The 18,775-nt window shown below is 42.1% G+C and overlaps 1 protein-coding gene across 2 annotated transcripts in view; it reads left to right on the top strand.

The window, feature by feature from the left end:
* TRIM55 (tripartite motif containing 55) overlaps nucleotides 1–18,775 on the top strand; it is a 39,850-nt gene that overhangs the window by 16,527 nt on the left and 4,548 nt on the right. The window contains exons 8-9 of one of the 2 annotated variants that reach the window (XM_056333522.1): nucleotides 1,881–2,101; nucleotides 3,996–4,283. In XM_056333522.1, coding sequence (XP_056189497.1) covers nucleotides 1,881–2,101; nucleotides 3,996–4,283 — 509 coding nt within the window. The remainder of the gene's footprint in view (nucleotides 1–1,880; nucleotides 2,102–3,995; nucleotides 4,284–18,775) is intronic. The other variant, XM_056333523.1, reaches the window with a different exon arrangement.

Genomic DNA, 18,775 nt, shown 5'->3' with positions numbered 1-18,775 from the left:
CTAAAAGATATCATTATTGTATGACCTGTCTGCTCTACAAAGTCATTAAAAAAATAGAATGTTTATTACTAAAAGAAGTACTAACAAAAGATACATTTTTAAGCTATTATAAAAATTGAGAACTATAACAGAAATATAATCAAAATTGAAGATCACAGAGTTATAGAGGGAAGAAAAAATTGTCATCATCTTTCATGCATTTAACATCTCGTGTCATGTCATTAGTCATGATGTCATAACATTAGTCATGATGTCATGACTAAACATGCTTAATATGTCTTTATAATAATGTGAAGTTGTAATTCTGCATTTATCAAAGTAGCCTGAAATCTAGGTTCACCTATGCTTTACCTTACAAAAGAAGCCACAAGAAGTTAATGAAAATAAATGTTTCAAATCAGATGTCTCCTATTAACAGGCACCAGTAATAGTCATCTGGATGTCTCTAATTTTCTTGCTAGCATTGGATCCTGCTGATACACTTACATTGACCTTTATCAGCCCAGTTAAGTCTCATGCAGATGCCACGCATCATGTAACCCCCTGCCACGACTTGCACTAACTTCAGAGTGCGTGGCTGCTCCCTGCATGGGACCCTGTGTACCTGCTGTGCAGATCTTGGTCTGTAGGTTAGAATCCATGGACTAGCTGTACTTGGCACAGGGGTCCATGTAGCAGGACAGCAGCTGTTGCACCAGTCAGCAGCAGAGGAGCAGGTGCCATCTTGCATGGCCATGAACTTCCAGGGATTTGTCCTGGGAGGAACAATCCCTACTCACAGCCTCATGCCCAGTTCATCCCTCTGATCAGCCACAGCTGCCACATCCCTGCCACACACATGCATCTGCCAAGGTCACGACCTCATGCTCTGGACACACCACCACCACCACCACCATGTGACAGGGAATGTGACCCCCACCTCTTGGGGACAAGGCATTAGCAAGAGCTTTGGTAATCAGGAGTTCAGTCCTGCATTTGAAACTCCTACTACAGTCAATGAGGTCCTCTCCAGCCAGGGGACATGGAAGCAGAGGTTCAGCACTCTGTTTATAGGAGTGGATTTGCCTGCAAAAACATCTCTCCATTATGAGGGTGTTTCTTAATTTGCAGATCTACATTCATTCTACATACTCAGGCAGAGCCATAACCTGTGCAAAACGCGCAGACAATTTGGAGCTTGGGTTAATGCATCCATCTAAGTTTATTTCTTTGTAGTGCTAGGATGGCTTTGAACAACATCTGATGTTTGTGAGGATGAATAGTATGATTATGCAAAAGAAAATGCATTGTTAGAGAGCTCCCTCTGGAAAAGAGCCGAGCCATGAATGCTGTCAACAGCATGTGTCAGATAATGCAAAAGCGACAGTTTGACAAAGTTGGACAGTCTGGTGTTAGGGAGGTTGGTATCCCAAACCTCCAGTCATGTATTGCAAAGCACAGACCTGGTAAAGATTGATTATGATGACTTCAATGGTGTTTGAAACAAACATACAACCTAAAATTGCAAGAGGGACCTTTCTCTGGCAGATTGTGCCAGAGCAGGTATCCTCTCCCCCAAAAGTGCAGGGTCATGCTGCACATCCCTGAGGAGAACTTTCTGTCCTCCTTCCCATGGAAAGGGTCAGCTTAAGATTTTAACAAGCCTGTGTGTTTGGTGACCTCCTTGCTGTGAAGCACCTGCTGGCAGCTCCATAGCAGTGCCCAAGCCAGGCTGGTGAGATCAGGCTCCTCACCAACGCTCCCCCCCCGCCTGCATCCTCTGCCAGGCAGCAGATTAGCAGTAGCTTTGCCATGCAATTGTAAATGACTTTTTAATTACATAAAACTGCAGCCATCTTCACATGGCACTCAGCCCTGTCCTTTTATGTGTGTCCTATCAGAGGAGGAGGGTGAAGAGGAAGAGGAGGAGACAGTGGATGGTGAAGATTTGGATGAAGTCCACACAGAGTCATCAGGAGAGGAGGAGGAGGAAGAGGTGGAGGAGGAAGGTGCTGAGAGAGCACCACAGCCACCTCAGCAGGACCCTGAACCACAGAGCACAGCGGGAGACCCCTCTGCTGAACCTGCTCCGGTGCCACTACCCACCACCCTGGCTGGTCAGGTAGGTGCCCCCCATGGCCCCCTGCCCTGCCAGCTATGGCTATGCTGGTCATTTCCTGGCAGAGCAGCAAAATGCTCTCCATGACCTGTAGGCACCATATGTCAGGAGCACAGCTAAGGGAGTCGATGCACTGGAGAGCAAAATTGTGTATTGCCCTTGTACCTATATATACAACTGTACCCTGTCCTCTTGAGTTGTGTATATATCACTTGATAGGCAAAAAATTATGCTGCTAGATAAATTGAGATATATATGGGACCCATAAGATATAAATAAAAGAGATTCAGTTTGGGAGTTAAACATGTTATGATGGATGTTGTGCTTGCTGTGATTTAACTCAGACTAATTACTATGAATGAAATGGTTTTTGAAATATTTATACTAAGAGAATTTGGAATTCCCTCTGAATTTAGTGAGCTTTCCACCACCAATTTTTAGATCATACTTCTAATCTGTGAATGGTGTTTTCCTTCTTCTGCTCTGATCATCCTAGGGACATCATCTAGGTGGATGCAGGAATATCATACACCAAACAGGAGAAGAAGCTGCTTCTTACAGCCTAGCAGCAAGCAGATGCAGGGTATGAATAATTTAGGCCAGCACTTTTTCTTAAGGAATGTGGTTAGCATGAGACCATAATTGCCGTATATTCTAAAAGACCTACATAGAAAATATGCTTCATGTGCTACTTAGCTGGCCTTACGTATAATTAACTTAGAAAATTTCTCCTCTTATGCAATTGAGTCCTTTTACACACTGAGGTTGCTGAGTGCCTAAAGGCTAATGTGAAGATATTTGGGGAGGCCAGTATGAAAACAAGAGAGTACATAAAGTATTATTGATTGTCGCAAGCTCACCACCTGAAACAAGGGAAAACAAATACTATAGATTCATTCTTGCTTTGATTTAAAAGCATAGGTGAGTTTGTACCAGTTGTGTGGAGATGCTCTTAAATCAGGCTTTATTAATTTAACCAAAGTTTGTCTTTTAGGGTTTGCAGTGACTTAACCAAACTTATCTAAACTGATGTAGTTTTTTATGCAAACAAGGACTAGACATAAGCAATCTGGCCCACTAACATGAAGTCCCTCACTTCTAAGGCTAAAATGGGAGGTGTACAACATGCTGCTGTAGCCGTTGTAAAATGCCATTAGGAGGTGGTCAGATTGGAGTCAGACATGGCATGTGGGTGTGGCAGTGTGTGGGATAGCTGTATTTCAGCTTTTGCCTTCTGGTGTAAGAAAAGCAAAGCCAAAATGCTGTGGTGGTAGCAAGCACCTTGTGGGTGAGCCATGAAAGCCTGACGCAGGCAGAGAGGTGCAGTTCAGGTGGCTGCTCCTCTTCCTGGCAGAGCATCTATCTGTGTTTGGCTTGTAGCATCGATAGGAATGCTGGTGGGCAAATGTTTCTCTCCAGTGTCTTTGTATTCCCCATATTCTGACTGCTTATATCAACAGACTCATTGGCAAATGCGTTGTTCTTAACCCAAAACCCAACAAGCCATTTGAAGGTACCTACACCTATCGTTCATAGCTGGTATCAGTTCATGAGGGTCTTATGCAGAATTTCTTATGTTTTTAGGATTGAATTCGCTGTTTATCTGAACTAAGAAACCGCTTGCTCACTCCTTTCTTAGTCAGCATTCCCTTCCTAGATAATTCTACCCTCCTATTCCATTTTTTGGGTAACTTAATTTCTTTCCCATATCTGTGTTATCCAAATGATACTTGCTTTTTCTTCACATTTTGATTGTAATTCTTTTGGACCATATATTAGGACAAATCTACTCCTTGCTGTGAGATATAGCAAACATGGTATGCAGAGCAACGTGGCTATGGCAGGAAGGTAACGTAGTGCACTCTGCTTGTTCTTCTTTTTATCTGTCCTAATTAAGGATGATGTTGTGACACCAAGTGGTTCTCCACAGACCCCAGAGTCTGACACTCAAGTGCCGGCCACAGCAGAAACCATCGACCCCTTGCTTTACCCTAGCTGGTATAAGGCTCAGTCGCGGCAATCAAGCAATCTGAGCTCAACCCCGGTGAGTGGGTTGGGGAAAGTAGGGCCTCCTGTTTCTCTGGAAACAAGTGCAAAGAAGGCGGAAGCCCCATCAGCGGCAGCAACTGAGGAGAGTGCACTGGGGAGTGGTAAGGAAAGTAATGCCACTGCAGCAACGTCCAAGGTCAGTGCTACCGAAGTCACCGCAGAGGGCTGTGATGCACAGCAAGGCGGGATCAGCAACTGTTAAGGGAAATGTGTCTTAATTTTCCTCTGCATGCTAAAGAATAAGAATAATTTCAGAAATACAGAAACAGCATAAAATGTCATTTCAACAAATCCACTGGATTTAGAAATAGTTTCAATATGTGACAGGCTGACTTTTTGGCTTCAGAGTTAGCATGCTGACGGTGGCTTGTGCTTAACTGCCAGTGCACCTCGCTTGTGCGAGCTGTTGTGCAAGTTGCTCACACACATGCTCAGGAGCTGTTGGAGAGGCTGGCAATGTCTCTGCACATCAGACATTTGCATGCATTAGTTGCAGACAAATCCCGTGCATGAGATTGTTCTTATCACCTGTTGAAAGCCTGTGTACATCACATGCCATCCTATCATTGCTGGTTGAGCAGCTATGGCTTGGCTTTGCCTTCTGCAGCTCCGTGACTGTATCTGGAGTGTAGCGCTTCCCCGTGTGAACATGAAGTTATGCAAACAGCCAGAACCTTCTTATGTGTTTGACTGGTTCTCAGTAGGCAATGTGATTTCCTGGGTTCAGAAATGTTGCAGAGAGTTTCCTCCAAGGATTCTTGGGACTTGATTAAAGGACAGTGTGAAGATAATATATCCCAGTCCTGTGATAGAGTACCAGCATCATGATGGGATAACAGACTGAAGTGTTGAGTATGGGAGAGTGTTTTCCTTAAAATTACAATGTTAGAGTTCATATAACGTGAATTTGAATATCCCTTCTTCTGCATATGTGTACAAACTCCACATGGGTCAAAGATCCAAGGAACACAGCTGGGGTTGCTGTGTCTGGAGGATTTGCAGACTACACCAGCTCTTGCTCTAGTGCCTGGCTACCAGCCCATGAGCAGCATTCTCTAAATTAAAACAACCTGATTTACAGGCTAAAGCCGTATGTTTTAACAGAGCAATTACCTGTATGTGTGCGATGAGAGGAGATTATGTATGTGTGTAAGAAAAAGCACAAGTGGGTAGTAAGTATTTCATGACGGTTCCTTTAAAGTTGGAGTTGACCATTTAGCATACATAAGCAGCCCTACCATGATAAACCATCACATGGCGTGGAAAAAGTTCAGGAGAAAGAGTTTGTACAGATATGATAGAAGGAGCACTTACTTTTTAGCTGGAGGCTGTAGTCAGTGACGCTGGAATTTGGTGGTGAAAGGATTCTTGTTGACTTCAGTCTCAACAAAAGTAACATTTGACCCCAAATTTCAGTAGCTGTTTTTCAAGTCAGGGTTTGATTTGAGAATATTTGAGTGGAATTTAAAAAATACTTTAAAATTATCAAATCTGCTATAACCTTGTCTTCTTAAGTATATTCCAAATGAGCTGGCAAAAAGAATAAATTCACAGTGAAATTTATTGCTGCTGTTTCTTCCTGTCAGTTCCATTGATGACTGGGCAGCCAAACCTCACTATAGGCAGGTAAAATCTGTATTGGGTTGGTTTCCTGGGAGCTTGCCTGACTGTGCTCTGCTTCCTTGGGTCCTAATTAAAGAAGAAAAACTAACATTTGATGTGGGCAACTGTGTGAAAAACAGCAGCGGTCTTCTGCTCTCTTCATTGTTGGGTACCAGGAGTAAAACCAGGCACATGGAAAAGATGTCGGTTCCTGTTGGCATGTGAGTTGGAGGGTGCTAGGTTTTAATGTTTTCCCAGATCACAAGCGACACTGACATTTTGGGAGGAGGAGGATGCTGGGAAGAGTAGCATGTGGCTCTGGGGATGCAGGGAGGAAGGATCAGGGGCCGCAGCTGAGTATGGGGTTTCCCCTTAGCTGGAAACAAAGGAAGGGATAGGAAAGCTCAGGAAGCAGAAAGGTGTAGAGTATACTGAAAAACAGAAAAAGCAGAGTGACCAAGCTTGGAAGGGTGATCCTGTGAGATGATGCTATGGTCAGATTTACGGATCTGAGCTGAAATGTGTCTGTGTCACAAGCAAAATGACTGCTGTCATGTGGCAGTGATCATTTTTAAGTCTGTGAACATCAATTTTGTTTTTTCCTGCATGTGATTTGACACAACCCATTCTGAAATGCCGTATTTGTTTATTTTTTCTAAAACCCCGGCTGATGTTCTTCACACCACTGTTTTTACTCCCTTCCTCCAATTAAAGAATATTATGGAAAAGTGCTGTGGAAACAGCTTTTTCACTGAACATAGTGATAATGACTAGTTCATGTTATGACAACACTGGTGAAGCACTCTTCTTATTTTCTCACAGGAGTTAGCATTCTGCATATCACTTTTGGCATTTCTTATCATACTACATCGTCTTTGGAATCTGATTCAATACATGATTTGTACTTTCATGGGTAGGAAATATTTCATTTTACCGTTAACTAACAGTTCAAATAGTGTCTCTGGTGATGTTCCTACATGGTTTTAAAGGACTTTTTCCCTTTCTTCCCATCCAAAGACATCATGCTAGTTCACAATTACAATCTGCCTAAAACATCTCTTTCTCGCACCTTCGAAATGCCACCCTTCAGCTTACCCCTGCATGGTTAAATATTGCATCTCCCTGGTTCAAAATGAAAAGAGACATTTACTCCCTCAGATATATGGGCTTATATTTCAGTTGCTGATCAGATGACCAGCAGGATGGAGAACCTGTGGGTTGACAGTAGATGTGAAGAGTCCCAAGTTTGTTCAGTCCAAGAAATGGGGGAGGAAGATCTGGAGAGTAATGGTTGCCATCAGGAAGAAAAATCCACTGAATAATCCTTCTGCCTGGATTCCCACCATGAGCAAATCACTGGTGGTCCCTCAGGAGGATGGCTTGAGCCCTGCTCCTCGGAGGTCCCCATGGAGAGAATGGAGAGAGTCCCCTCACACCCCAGCCCACATAGCACACCCCACATTCTGGGGACTGCTTTTCAGGTTCTTTTCACACCAAAGGCATCTCCCACATTCCCAGTGAGCATGGAGTACCAAACATGGCCCTGAAATGCATCACCATGCAGCTGGGGGGGGGGATCCCAACCCTTTAGACACACAAGGTTGTGTGTGCACTTTTAAATATCCATGCTTTAAAAGTTTTTTCAGTAGGCAAAGGCTTTTTTTGTGTCACCTTAAGTGACACTAATTAAGAGCTGAAATACCTACAAGATCAAGGATTAAGAACTTCACTACCTGGCAAAATTGTCCCAAATGCAAATACTGTAAATTAAACCTTAATTATTCTATAACATCTCTTCTGGAGTAGCTCCTTTTTGGTAGACACTGTCCATGATTTAGTTCTTCCAGCTCCAAATTCACACCCGTCTTAGTTAAAATATATGTATATATTCAATTTCCAAAGTTATATGGCTGATCTGCAGAGAATTCTGCATTAACATTGGGGCATTTAATCTTATTTATTGAAGACCAAAGACCATGATGCAAAACAATTGTAGTTACCTTTGGGTGTTTGCTCTAATGACAGAAGAATTCGATTTTGCTCTATTCTTCAACACAAAAATGGGGATTTTCCCCCTACTCACTTTCTGTACTGCATTCTAAGCACTGTCCGTGATATAGTGCATTTATGAAAAATAAAAAATTATTATTCAGCTTTTTTGTGCTAAAACTCCAGCACTATGACTGAAGTCTATCTCTCCATTTAAAAAAGGGAAAGGAAAGAAGCTATCACCTATGCTTTAGCTACATAAGTTATGCAAAAAGATGCACTGTCTGGTGGTAATTTGAGTTTGAAAATCATTGGACACTGTGATTCTCAATTAAATTTATGGTTCATAGTTTAATTTTAATTTATTTGTGTTTGGTTTTGAAAGTTCGTTGTATTATTACAAGAGGACATGGAGCTTGTTTGTACTCCTGGGAAACATGCGAATAGCATTATGCTCTTTTTTCTTTTTTCTTTTCTATTTCTATGAAATAGAAAAATGCAGAAAGATCTCATTTCTACAGTTTGAGACCTCTTTCTATGTGGTCTCTAGTGACAGCTTTATGATTTATTTAATCATGAAATAGAAAGGAGGTGAGGGAGAAAGGCATTTTGGTCTGAAACTCTATTTGCATAAAAATTATTTTCTTCTCCATGTGTATTGAGGTGGCCGTTTAGACAGTTTACATGTCTTTATCTTTCTTGTAAGGTATTGGGTCACTGCCTTTTTTTCTTTTTGTGTGATAAGCCCCTAAAAGCCAAATAACAAAATTACTTGCAATAACTGTAATAATAATTCATAATAATAATATTTCTGCATGACTGTCATCAGCAGTCATGTAGTGACAGTATATACTTTAATTTTTATATAAATAAAAATATAATTTGTTTTCAGGCTATTTTAAGAGAGTGCACTGATAGGGATTTCCTTGTATTTCAGCAGCAAAGAGAGGTCATTTCCACCTAGTAATTCCCCAAATTTACTTTGTTTAAGCACCACTGCACTCTAAGAACTCTAAGAAAGTGTATTGATGCATCAAGAAATATCATTCAGAGTGTGGGAGGGTGTATCAACAGGGATACGGCAACAGGAGGTGCAGCCCACAGGTGTACTGATTTCTTGGTCTGAGAAGGGATGGAAGGAGATGATTCAGCATGAACAAAATAGATAACTCCACAGCAGAGAGCCTTACCCCGCCTCAGGGAGTGCCTGAGCCAGAAGCATAGTCACCACAGGCTGCTTCTGTGTCTGACAGAGGACAAGAGGCATCTCCAGTAAGAGAGACAGTCTGCCAACTGCTGCTGGTTCACACTTGGCACGTCTTCACATCTGCCTGCTGAGTGTAAGGTGACATTGCTCTTAATTCAGATGATTCTGTTCAGTTTCTAAAGTGGGGGGGGGTCTCCTGAAGTGAATCTGAGCCTCTGCGGGTGACAACCAGGAGTGAACGATTAAAACACAGGGAGCGAGAATAGCATTAGCGAGCTGCCTTGCCACCATGAGGTGTAATGTATTACTGAGGGGTGACGCAGACATTAATAAGCAGCCCTTTCCAGTACATGGGAGAAACAGATCTTGGAGTCCAAACCAAAAACTTAGAGGGCTTAGAGACAGCCTGTGTAATGGGTTACGGAAGGAGGTGAAGCAAGCCTTCACCAAGTACTAAGCTGTCTTCTTGTGTTCCGTCTCAGAAGACAGACTAGGTGAGCTAGGAAGAAGTTGTGTTTTGTGCATTAGAGTTCAGAAACTCGTTCACCTATTTGGCATTTCGGGACTCAGGCATGTGGTTTTGTGCTTTTTATACCTGAAGGATGTTACCAATGGCATATAGGTGTGGAGCTTTAGGCATATGAGCAATGTTGTGTGTGTTTTGTAAACGCTCACGTGGCATCTAACTGTTAGACTGATACACCTGAAGGGCCATGTGGCCCTTCACGCTATTGGAAATCTGACTTCTAAATATGCATTAAGTCATCTTTAGTAGTAAGATTAGTCTGCAGGAGTGCTCAACATCTATCACGTTTAACAGTGCAAATGCTCAATACTCCCAGCTAACAAACTGGTTATGTGAGCCCCTCTGGCTGCCCAGCTTTAAGCAACCGAATGTGAAAAGCTGGCCTTAAGTTCTGCCCTTTGATTCCCTTGTGCAGACCTCACTCTAGAGAAAGCTAGGCACATCAAGAACAGTAAAACCACTTTCCAGGAATATGTAGCCCTTAGAAATGTCTTCACATGCAGAACCACTCTATCCTTTGGCTTGTAATAGAAGAATCCCAAAAATCAGCAGTGACAGTTATTTTATAATAAAACTTACTGGTGTTGTCACTGGAAGAAGGCAGATCCTAAAATACCTTGTATCTGCTCAAATGATTTCAGTCTGGTTAAAATACAGAGGGCAATGGATGCATAAGGAAAAGTTTGTTCAGTTTTTACCCTAATCAGATTTTTGTAGGCAGCATTTCTCATGCAGTGACACCATATACATTTGTGAGAGTTTATTAACGTCTTGTATTCACCTGGGTCTCTGGTTGTCCAGTTTATTTCACCTAAGATGAAGTACTGGACCCTATATTCTGTTGCTCAAATTTGCCTTCAGAGAATTGGCTGTCTGTAGACTCCAAAGGACTCAAGCAGATAGATTTAGTTTGAAAAGAAATGCAAGTTAATAATCCACAAACAGTATTCTGATCTAATTTCCCTTTGCTGCCAGTAAGTACAATGCTTTAATTCCATGAGGATATAAAATATAATCAGGACTGAGCTGTTTGGGAGGAGAAATACTAATGGAGTGGCCTATGTTAATCTTGTTTCATTAGTTTTAAAATTTTCTATTACTTGCTTGCAACCTTATGCCATCTGCCAGAATTACCATAGGGACAGTCCTCTCTGTATTCATGTACTGTAGTTCTCTTTGCCCTGCTGCTGAATACTTCAATTTCAGCTGGTGATCCTTCAAATATTTTTCCATGAGACAGTTAAATCACATGTCAGAGAGGTCAGTACTTACCTAAGTTTTAGCCAGTTGGTTGTCAAGTCGATATGCAGACAACACAGACAAAATAAGATCATTTAAAACCAAAATAAGCACAAGATGGATCATGGAGATTGGCTCACTGCCAATGTATCTCTATTTTTTCCTCGGCTCTGTAAAAGCAGGGTCCCACATTTTAGCGCAGCACTGCTCTGGACTGATTTCACGAGCGTGGCGGTGGGACACGAATAGTTTCCTTTCTTTTTTCTGAATTGGAAACTCAGTCTTGCCCATTTGTTGGGGCAAGGAATCTAAGTCCCCACTTCAAGCCAACTGTTTCAAGCAAGGGGATCGCTTGCTTAAGAGAAAGCAGTCTTGCAAGGCTAGATCTTGCAGCAATGATACTAAGCGAGGGTCTCTTTCCTCTCTGGCCCACCCGACACAGCCTTTCCACAGTTTGCCCCCAGAGCAGGATGAGAAATTTATTAGCATCAGCACCAGACACAGCCCAGGCAGCTCTCTCCTAGGAAGCCAGCTGCTGCTCCAAAAACTCTCTGCTCCCTGCAACAACTGTGTTTAGTGCTAGTGAAGGGTCTGGGAATGCAGAGAGCAAAAGTCAGCTTGTTGTTTACCATCCAGGACTTGATATACTTGCACTGTGTCTTTCCTTAGGTAGAAAACTGGATGGGTTTATTTCTGTACAGTTAAAAATTCTGCAAGGTTTGACTGAATGAAAAATGGGTCATCTATCCTCTGAGAAGCCAAGCCTTTTGTAGGAGACCCATGAATCAGCTAGTATACAAGCCCAAATTAAACTCTGAAGCTACTTCCTAAATGTCTCTTAAATTTCACTTAGGGAAAAAAAAAAAAAAAGTGTTCAGCCTGTAGCTGAAACACAAGGCAAACACTAGATGCAAGGAACTCGGTTAACAGTCCAAAAATTCTGCCTTTGCTTCTCTGTAAATTGACTTAATGAGTTGGCAGTCTGTTATAGCAGCTGGGTCTGAGGCCACTCAAGCTGATGTTCAGCTGGCGGCAAATTCTACCTGTAAATTTCTGTTTTGTATCTTGACTTGTGCTTCAGGTGAGACTTTTTTTCCCCTCTCAGTTTAGCAAATACATGCAGAGAAAATCAGGGAAGTCTTGATTGTTCCTTTTCTACAACCTCTCTCTCCTTTGCTTCTGAGAATTATCTGGGTGATTCAGAGGCAGCAGTGGCAAGTCATGAGGGCAATGCATTAAGATCAGCTTTCGACAACAGTTTCTCATAATTAATATGAGTGGCAAATACTTCACCTGAAGTTTTACCTCAAATAGTCTGCTCCATGATTTGTCTGGTGAGTCACAGATACCATCTGATTTATGTATATTTCATTTTTTTCAGTCCATTACTAACAAAAGGACTCCACAATGACAACGTGGACAAAATTATTTCTCCTGTTCAAATTAATACAAAGCCAGGCTCACCTAGACTTTGGCTTTCTGCGACTAGCTCATTCAAATACTGAATTCTACTTCTACTTGGCCTCCTCCTCCAAGCATTGCTACTACTGCTCTTTGTTAAGGCATTCAGAAAGGAAAAAAGAGTGTACAAAACCCATATTTCTTCATCATGGATGGACTGTTGCTGTTTCACTTCACATTATGGTAGATTTATGTCACAATAACACAAGCCATCCGTTTGTGAAATATTGGGTTAATTGTCATCCTACTGCCTTGAGACAGTTCAGGCTTTCAGAGTAGCCATACGCTCATCTACGGAAAGCAGTGCTTGTAGTCTGAAAGCACTGAAGATGAATCAATATTTAAATACCAACCTATGTGACTGAAAATCCCACTGATAGTAATTAGTAAACTGGACCTGAGAGTCCTTGTGGTTGGATATTGTATTATGCCACTTCCAGGCTTTCCTGACTTGTGAGCAGCTGAGGAGCTGGACTGCAGCACCCTGCAGGATTCAGTGCCCACCTGCCTGGAGTTTGAAAAGGAGATAAAGGTTGGGGGGCTGCATATACAGCCAAAATGAAATGGGTAAAAAGGAGAGGCAGTGTTGATTCGGTCTTAGATCCCTGTTCAGGTGATATATATTTCTGGCATCTTTACAATAATCTTCAGGTCACTGAGTAAGAGACCAGTGACTACTTCAGAAAACCTGTTATTCCAGGCTACTGGCCAATGATGTTCAAATCATGCCACAGATGTTGAGTAGATGTCACACCTTTGACTGAGCAGAGAATGAGGATCTCACAATCCCAGAGAATAAGTGAACTGAATTTCTCATTGCTCTTTTTAATTTAGGGAGCACCCCATGAAATCTGAGTCTATCTCAACCACCAAAGGTCGTGATTAAAATACAGACCCAGTCTTTTACAGCACTCCTGGCTCAGTACTTCTGCACACAGAAGAAGTAGCTTTTTTTCGTGATGAAACACTTGCTGTATGACTTACTCTATTAAAAAATGCCTTACTGAGGAAAGGTAGCTGTGATTTTCCCCATCAGTGCTGGTGAGCCTTTTCAACGTCTGGCACCAGACCTATTTTTTAAAGTACATTGATTTTTATATTTATGCACAATTTCATAATTAAATTTTATAAAAATAAATAGATTTATTTTTTTAAAAAATGGGGCTGGTGTCTGCCCAGGTGCAGGTCAGTTGCAAGCTTGTCTCTGGTGACAGTTGCCCGTGATCTATGCTCTATATTCCATAATAACTTGGTCAATAACCATCTCTGAATCCAAGGCTTCAAGAGCATTTATCACAGCTTCCTTGGACTTCACCTGGGAACAGTGTGAGATGGGCAGAAGGGAGCTTGATTTAATATCTTGCACATCAGCTGGCCAAGTGCTGTAAAGCAAGCCAGCATCACTAATGGGCAAGCAGAGATTACAATGTGAGGTGTGACAGGACAGGTTCTGTCAAGGAAGTCACGGTGCTGCTCACTGAACAATGTGGTGTTGGAGTAGAGTCAAGTCTTGGCTACCAGCTTCAGTTGCTGTGGTTGTAGTAAGGAGAAGATTCAAGCAACTGAAGATGGGGACAAACGAGCACACAAAGGGAAAGGAGCAGGAGCAACAGGTGATGAGGCAAAAAATGTTTTAACTGTGGGCAAGACTTTGTTTTTTCTGTAATGTGGTGGCTTTGAAGAATGGCAACTGGTTGCTTTAGCTGACGTTCCAGCTTTTCTTCTTGCATCTCCATCAGTGTGGTTTTGTCTCTCAGAGAAGGTGTGCTGTGTCCACAGCTCACTTATACCACCCCCTGCATACATGCAGACCCAGTCAGTCAGTTACTCGCAATGTAAGCAGTGCTCCAACCTCAAAGCTTGCTGTGTCCACATCACCTCACAGCTATGCTGGCTCCGTTACCTGATCCCGTGAATGGAGCTCCATGGTGAGTCACAATCTGAACTGGTGCTCTGTCTCATTCACTAGATTTACAAAAGCACCATTTGCAGAGGAAGAAAAAGCTTTCATATACAACAGTTCATATTACTCAAAGGAAAGACTACCTGACAGAGACAGACACAATGTTAAACCATTACTAGGTTTGGCTATGTTTCCCTGAAAGCTAATATTTTTTCTCTGACATGGATTGGATGGGTTACTGCCACAGAAGAGTTCTTGGAAAGCCTTCACCTCACATTTAGCTTAATCTGAAGCCACATCTACTTGTCCAATGAAGCAGCAGTAGGAGGAAAAAGGAAGAACTGGTAGCTGTGAGTAGTGGTGGCACTGGTGGCCAGTGCATACCACTTACTCCTACAGCCTCTCAAGATGATCCCTCCTTTGCTAGACAGTTCTTCAGCAGGGCTGGAAGGGCACAAAAATGATAGATGGCTGATGGATCAGGAGGTCCTCAAAAACTTCACTCCAAGAGGATCAGAGAATGATGTGTGGATAGATCCAGGAAAAACTGTTCTGGTGATGCAGCCTGAGCAATCATGTGTGTGTAAGACTCTCCTCTTGGGTTTCCCTCATTTTCCTGGACAGCGGCAGGACTAGGTTTTATGCATATCTGTAGGACTAGGTTTAATGCACATCTGTAATTAATCGCTCTCAACAAAAAGTTGTGGGGTTTTTTTGCAGTGACGTGCGGCAGTGGGTGAAATATTACACAAGTATGTTATTTCTGGCTTTTTTATTCAAGTCATGGAAAAATTAGGTGACATAAACAAGGGAATTGTATTTCCTTTGTCCCGAGTAACAGTTAGAAGAAAGCTGCTCTCTCACACCGTTCTGTAAAACTGCTTCTACCACTGGTTCAAGTGTCTGGACCTCCATATCCCATGGGAGATGTGTGGATCCTATACCAAAATAAGCTAGCCAGGCTGTTTTCTTCTGAAATATATTTGGTCTCTTTCAGGTCGTTATGTAAGAGACATTGCATTAGACATTATCCACATAATGTTAATTGTAATATAATGAAAATCTATTGAAGGAAGACATTTCCTCCCAACGGGCTTTTCAAATTCATTGCTGACCACTGTTAAGAGAGTGACATATCTAGTCCTGTGGCTGATGGAGCTTGTCTGCGCATATTATTTTGTCTGCTAACATATGTATTTCTGTGGCAGGTAATCGTAGCAATTATTTTAGAGAATATTTTGTTGTTTCCCACTATTAAAATAGAAAAGATCCATACAAAATAAGCAGCCTCTTAGCTTGAAACAATATTGTTGTGATACATGTGACAGCTGCCAGGTGTTACACTGAAGGAGCTAGACTGCATAAAAATATGAAAACAAAATGCTTGAGCTAAAGTTTAAACTATTTAAAAATAACCTGTTGTGCTCCCTTTGTTTCTGCTGACTGGAAGTGCTGAGTGCCAGAAGTGTAACACTTGACATTTGAGGCAGACAAACATAGCCTACAGATTTTGTGATTGCTTTGCGACCAGCTAGCATTTTTTAATCATGCCTGTTCTTGTCAACACTAGGGGTTGTTTCCAAACAAACCAGCTAAAATATGGGAATTATCTTTAATTTCTCACTCATTTTCTGAAGCAACAGAAACTGTAGAAGCAAGAAGCTTGTATTTTCACTGCTTCTCTCTCTAAGACCCTCATTTTCCGACAAATTCACACTCGCTCTCCTACTGGATCAACAGGAGGCAGCAAAGGGATTGGGTAGTTCACATGCCTCTAAGGGTGTAGATCCATTTTTTTCTCTGGCAGCAAAGGTGATTTAGGAGTTTCTTGCCAAATGGCCCTGCTTCTTATTCCTGCCCCGATCCCAGATGCCACCACTCACATGGCATTTGTGCTGAGTCAGCAGTTTGTTGGGCTGTGTTGAAATCAAATCATTCAAATGGTCCAGGTTTACCTTCCTTCACCTGCAGAAACAACAAAAAATTGATGTCATTCCAGTGACATTCCCATTCTTAGCACAGCCCTGCAAACAGCTGCAGCAAAGCAAATGGACAGCGAACCATGGAGGCAGAGCTGGAAGAGGCGAATGAGGAGCCAAGGGGCAAGACCTACTTTGGTTAGCATTGTTGCTCCAGAAGACATTCATATAGGTTGTAATCAACCATCCCACCCCTCTGCATAGTTGTAAGAAATAACCCCCTATAGTAGAGCAAACTGATTTCTAATAAGCCACATGCATTCTTTTCTCGCTCATTTCACTGTAAATCTAGACCTTTCTAATTAATTTGGTCAGAACTGACACCATGACTCCATGAGATGGTAAATATAGTTTTGGAGAACTCAGCAATAGGTCAGAAATAACATACTCATGTGATCCAAAGTGTTCAATTATTACAAAATCACTCGGTAGAATTACATTTTCATTGTTCAAAAACATTGTTCAAAAAATGTGAAGAGGTCATTTTTGCTTTGCCGGCAAAGGTATTATCTAGTCTCCTGTGGCCGGCATAAAACCAGCAATCATTTTTGGTTTCTGATTAATTACAAAACGTTGTGATCATTTACTTATGCTCAATCCAGATAAAATACACTACTGCGTGATCTACAGCCCTGGAAGAAATGACCATTTCAGTCTTCATTTCTCTTATTTGTCACATCTCCTTGCAAGCTGGTGTGATATAACCTCTGAGACAGACATTATAATAACGGTTCGTCCAGATCCTACCTTATCAGAAGTCATCAAAATAAGCAAAAAATTGCCAAAACAAAAACCAAATTAAAGAAGACTATGAAGACCCTTCACCTTTCCTCCCCACTTCCTAAACGTAAGAGTTACTGATCTTGTAAAAGTAATAGTGCAGTCAAAGTTCTCAATTCCTATCAAGTAGTTTTCTGATATCCCGAAGTATTTGGCTGGAATCTTTCTTGTGTAATTACCTAAAAGCCAGATCTAGTCTAATCCAGCCACCAACAGCATCTCTAGAGTAGAAAGAAACAGGTACCTCCAGAGGGCAACCCCCCCTACAGACACTTCTTTTAGGATGGGATAAATCACCCTCTGGTTGTGCCTTTCTCTAATCATTCCTATTAGAGGGGATGAATACAATTTGCTTGAGTGGATATCTCATTTCTGGATGACTCAAGTTTGGTAATATGGATCGCAGTCTTTGTACCTAAAGGCTATGGAGATTAGTGGTGGTAAAGCAGAAAACAATGTGTAGTCTTCACTGTGTTTCAAATACCTAGAAGGCCTTGACTGCCTATTTTGCCCCAGCATAGACAGGATGACTGACGGGCATTAATAAAGGAAAACGTTATGACAAAGCCATCCCACTCACCCCTTTCCTCCCCTCCACACCCTTGACAAGAACCTTACACAGATTTAAATAGTGCTTTGGTTAAGGTAGCAAATGTTGAAAGATGCTGAAGACCTGCAACTTTGATACAACTCATCAGGTTAAACTCTGAGATCCTTATACTGTTTATTCATGCAAATTCTGGCCTGCCAGATGCTGAGGAGTGCTGAATGTTGCTCAGTGGGAGTTGTGGTTACTCAGCACCTCCAAAGAATTGGCGTGTGAACTCCAGCCTGGACTTTACTTATGGGAAAAACAAATCCAACCATCAGTCATGCAGGGTGTGCTTCCCTCCCTGCTTCATGAGCTGGCCTGGTGAAAATTCCTGGTGCTTATTGAAGGCATCATCTGATGTCACTCGACACCACAGGGGAAAACATAAATCAAAGTGTAAGTATTCAGCACTCTCTCAGCATTGGCCTAATGTGATTAATGTAATCTGAGATAAACACTTTAGTTATTCTTTATTAGTGTTAGGGACCCAAATCAAGGGTTGGGACTTGTTATTCCAGGTAATGTGAAAAACAAGCCCTACCCATGAGATCTCCAAGACTAAGATAAAGCTTGGGTAGAAGCTTGACAACAGTTACCTAATAGCAATGGATAGACACAATGAAGTGTTGAATCTGAACCGTCTGAAAGGCATGTGGCAAGGGCTGTGCCCTGCTCAGCAGAAAGCTTTTCTCTGGCAGCAGAGTAGGGCTGCGGTAACAGGGAGAGCGAGGTGATCTGGGGTGAGATCGCAAGGGCCTAAAAAGGGTCAGATGCCCAGATCCCATTGACCTGACAACACCCGCTTCTGCTTTCTGCCTTTCAGAATCACCCCTTGGTTCAAAAAAGTTGTTTTCTGTGAAAGTCTACAGCTGAAATCTTTGTCTTAGACAATCACAGCACACTGTATAACTAAGTTGTGTGGGCTGCTGTTTAAAGGGTGGAACAGACTTAATAGCATGAACAGAGTTTCTCCTGACACCTTTTGATGGTCTCTCACCTCACATGAGGATAGCGTACCTCAGTCACTGTATGACTCAGAGAACAAATACAAGTGTCAGGTGTGAAAACACAAGTCTAAATGCCCAGGAATGGCCCTATTGCCAGTTTTGTGCTTGCTTCACTCCTGGCTGGGTGTGATGGCAAATGATTGCTCTTGGAAAGGCACATCGAGGTATTGCAGACTGGCAGCCTGCTGAATCCAGTGAGGTGCGGGAACTAAATGCTTCATCCAGCCAAACCCAGTGGGAATATGTTGGAGCTCCAACATTGTTTTGCTGACACAGGACGATGTCATCACAGCAGAATATGAAGGAGTTAACACATTATGAAATGCAGTTTTGGCAGCGATGC

Source organism: Falco biarmicus, chromosome 3 (assembly GCF_023638135.1).
Source record: "Falco biarmicus isolate bFalBia1 chromosome 3, bFalBia1.pri, whole genome shotgun sequence".
Taxonomy (NCBI): domain Eukaryota; kingdom Metazoa; phylum Chordata; class Aves; order Falconiformes; family Falconidae; genus Falco; species Falco biarmicus.
The sequence above is the reverse complement of the archived record's forward strand: the minus strand, read 5'-3'. Positions and strand labels throughout refer to the sequence as shown.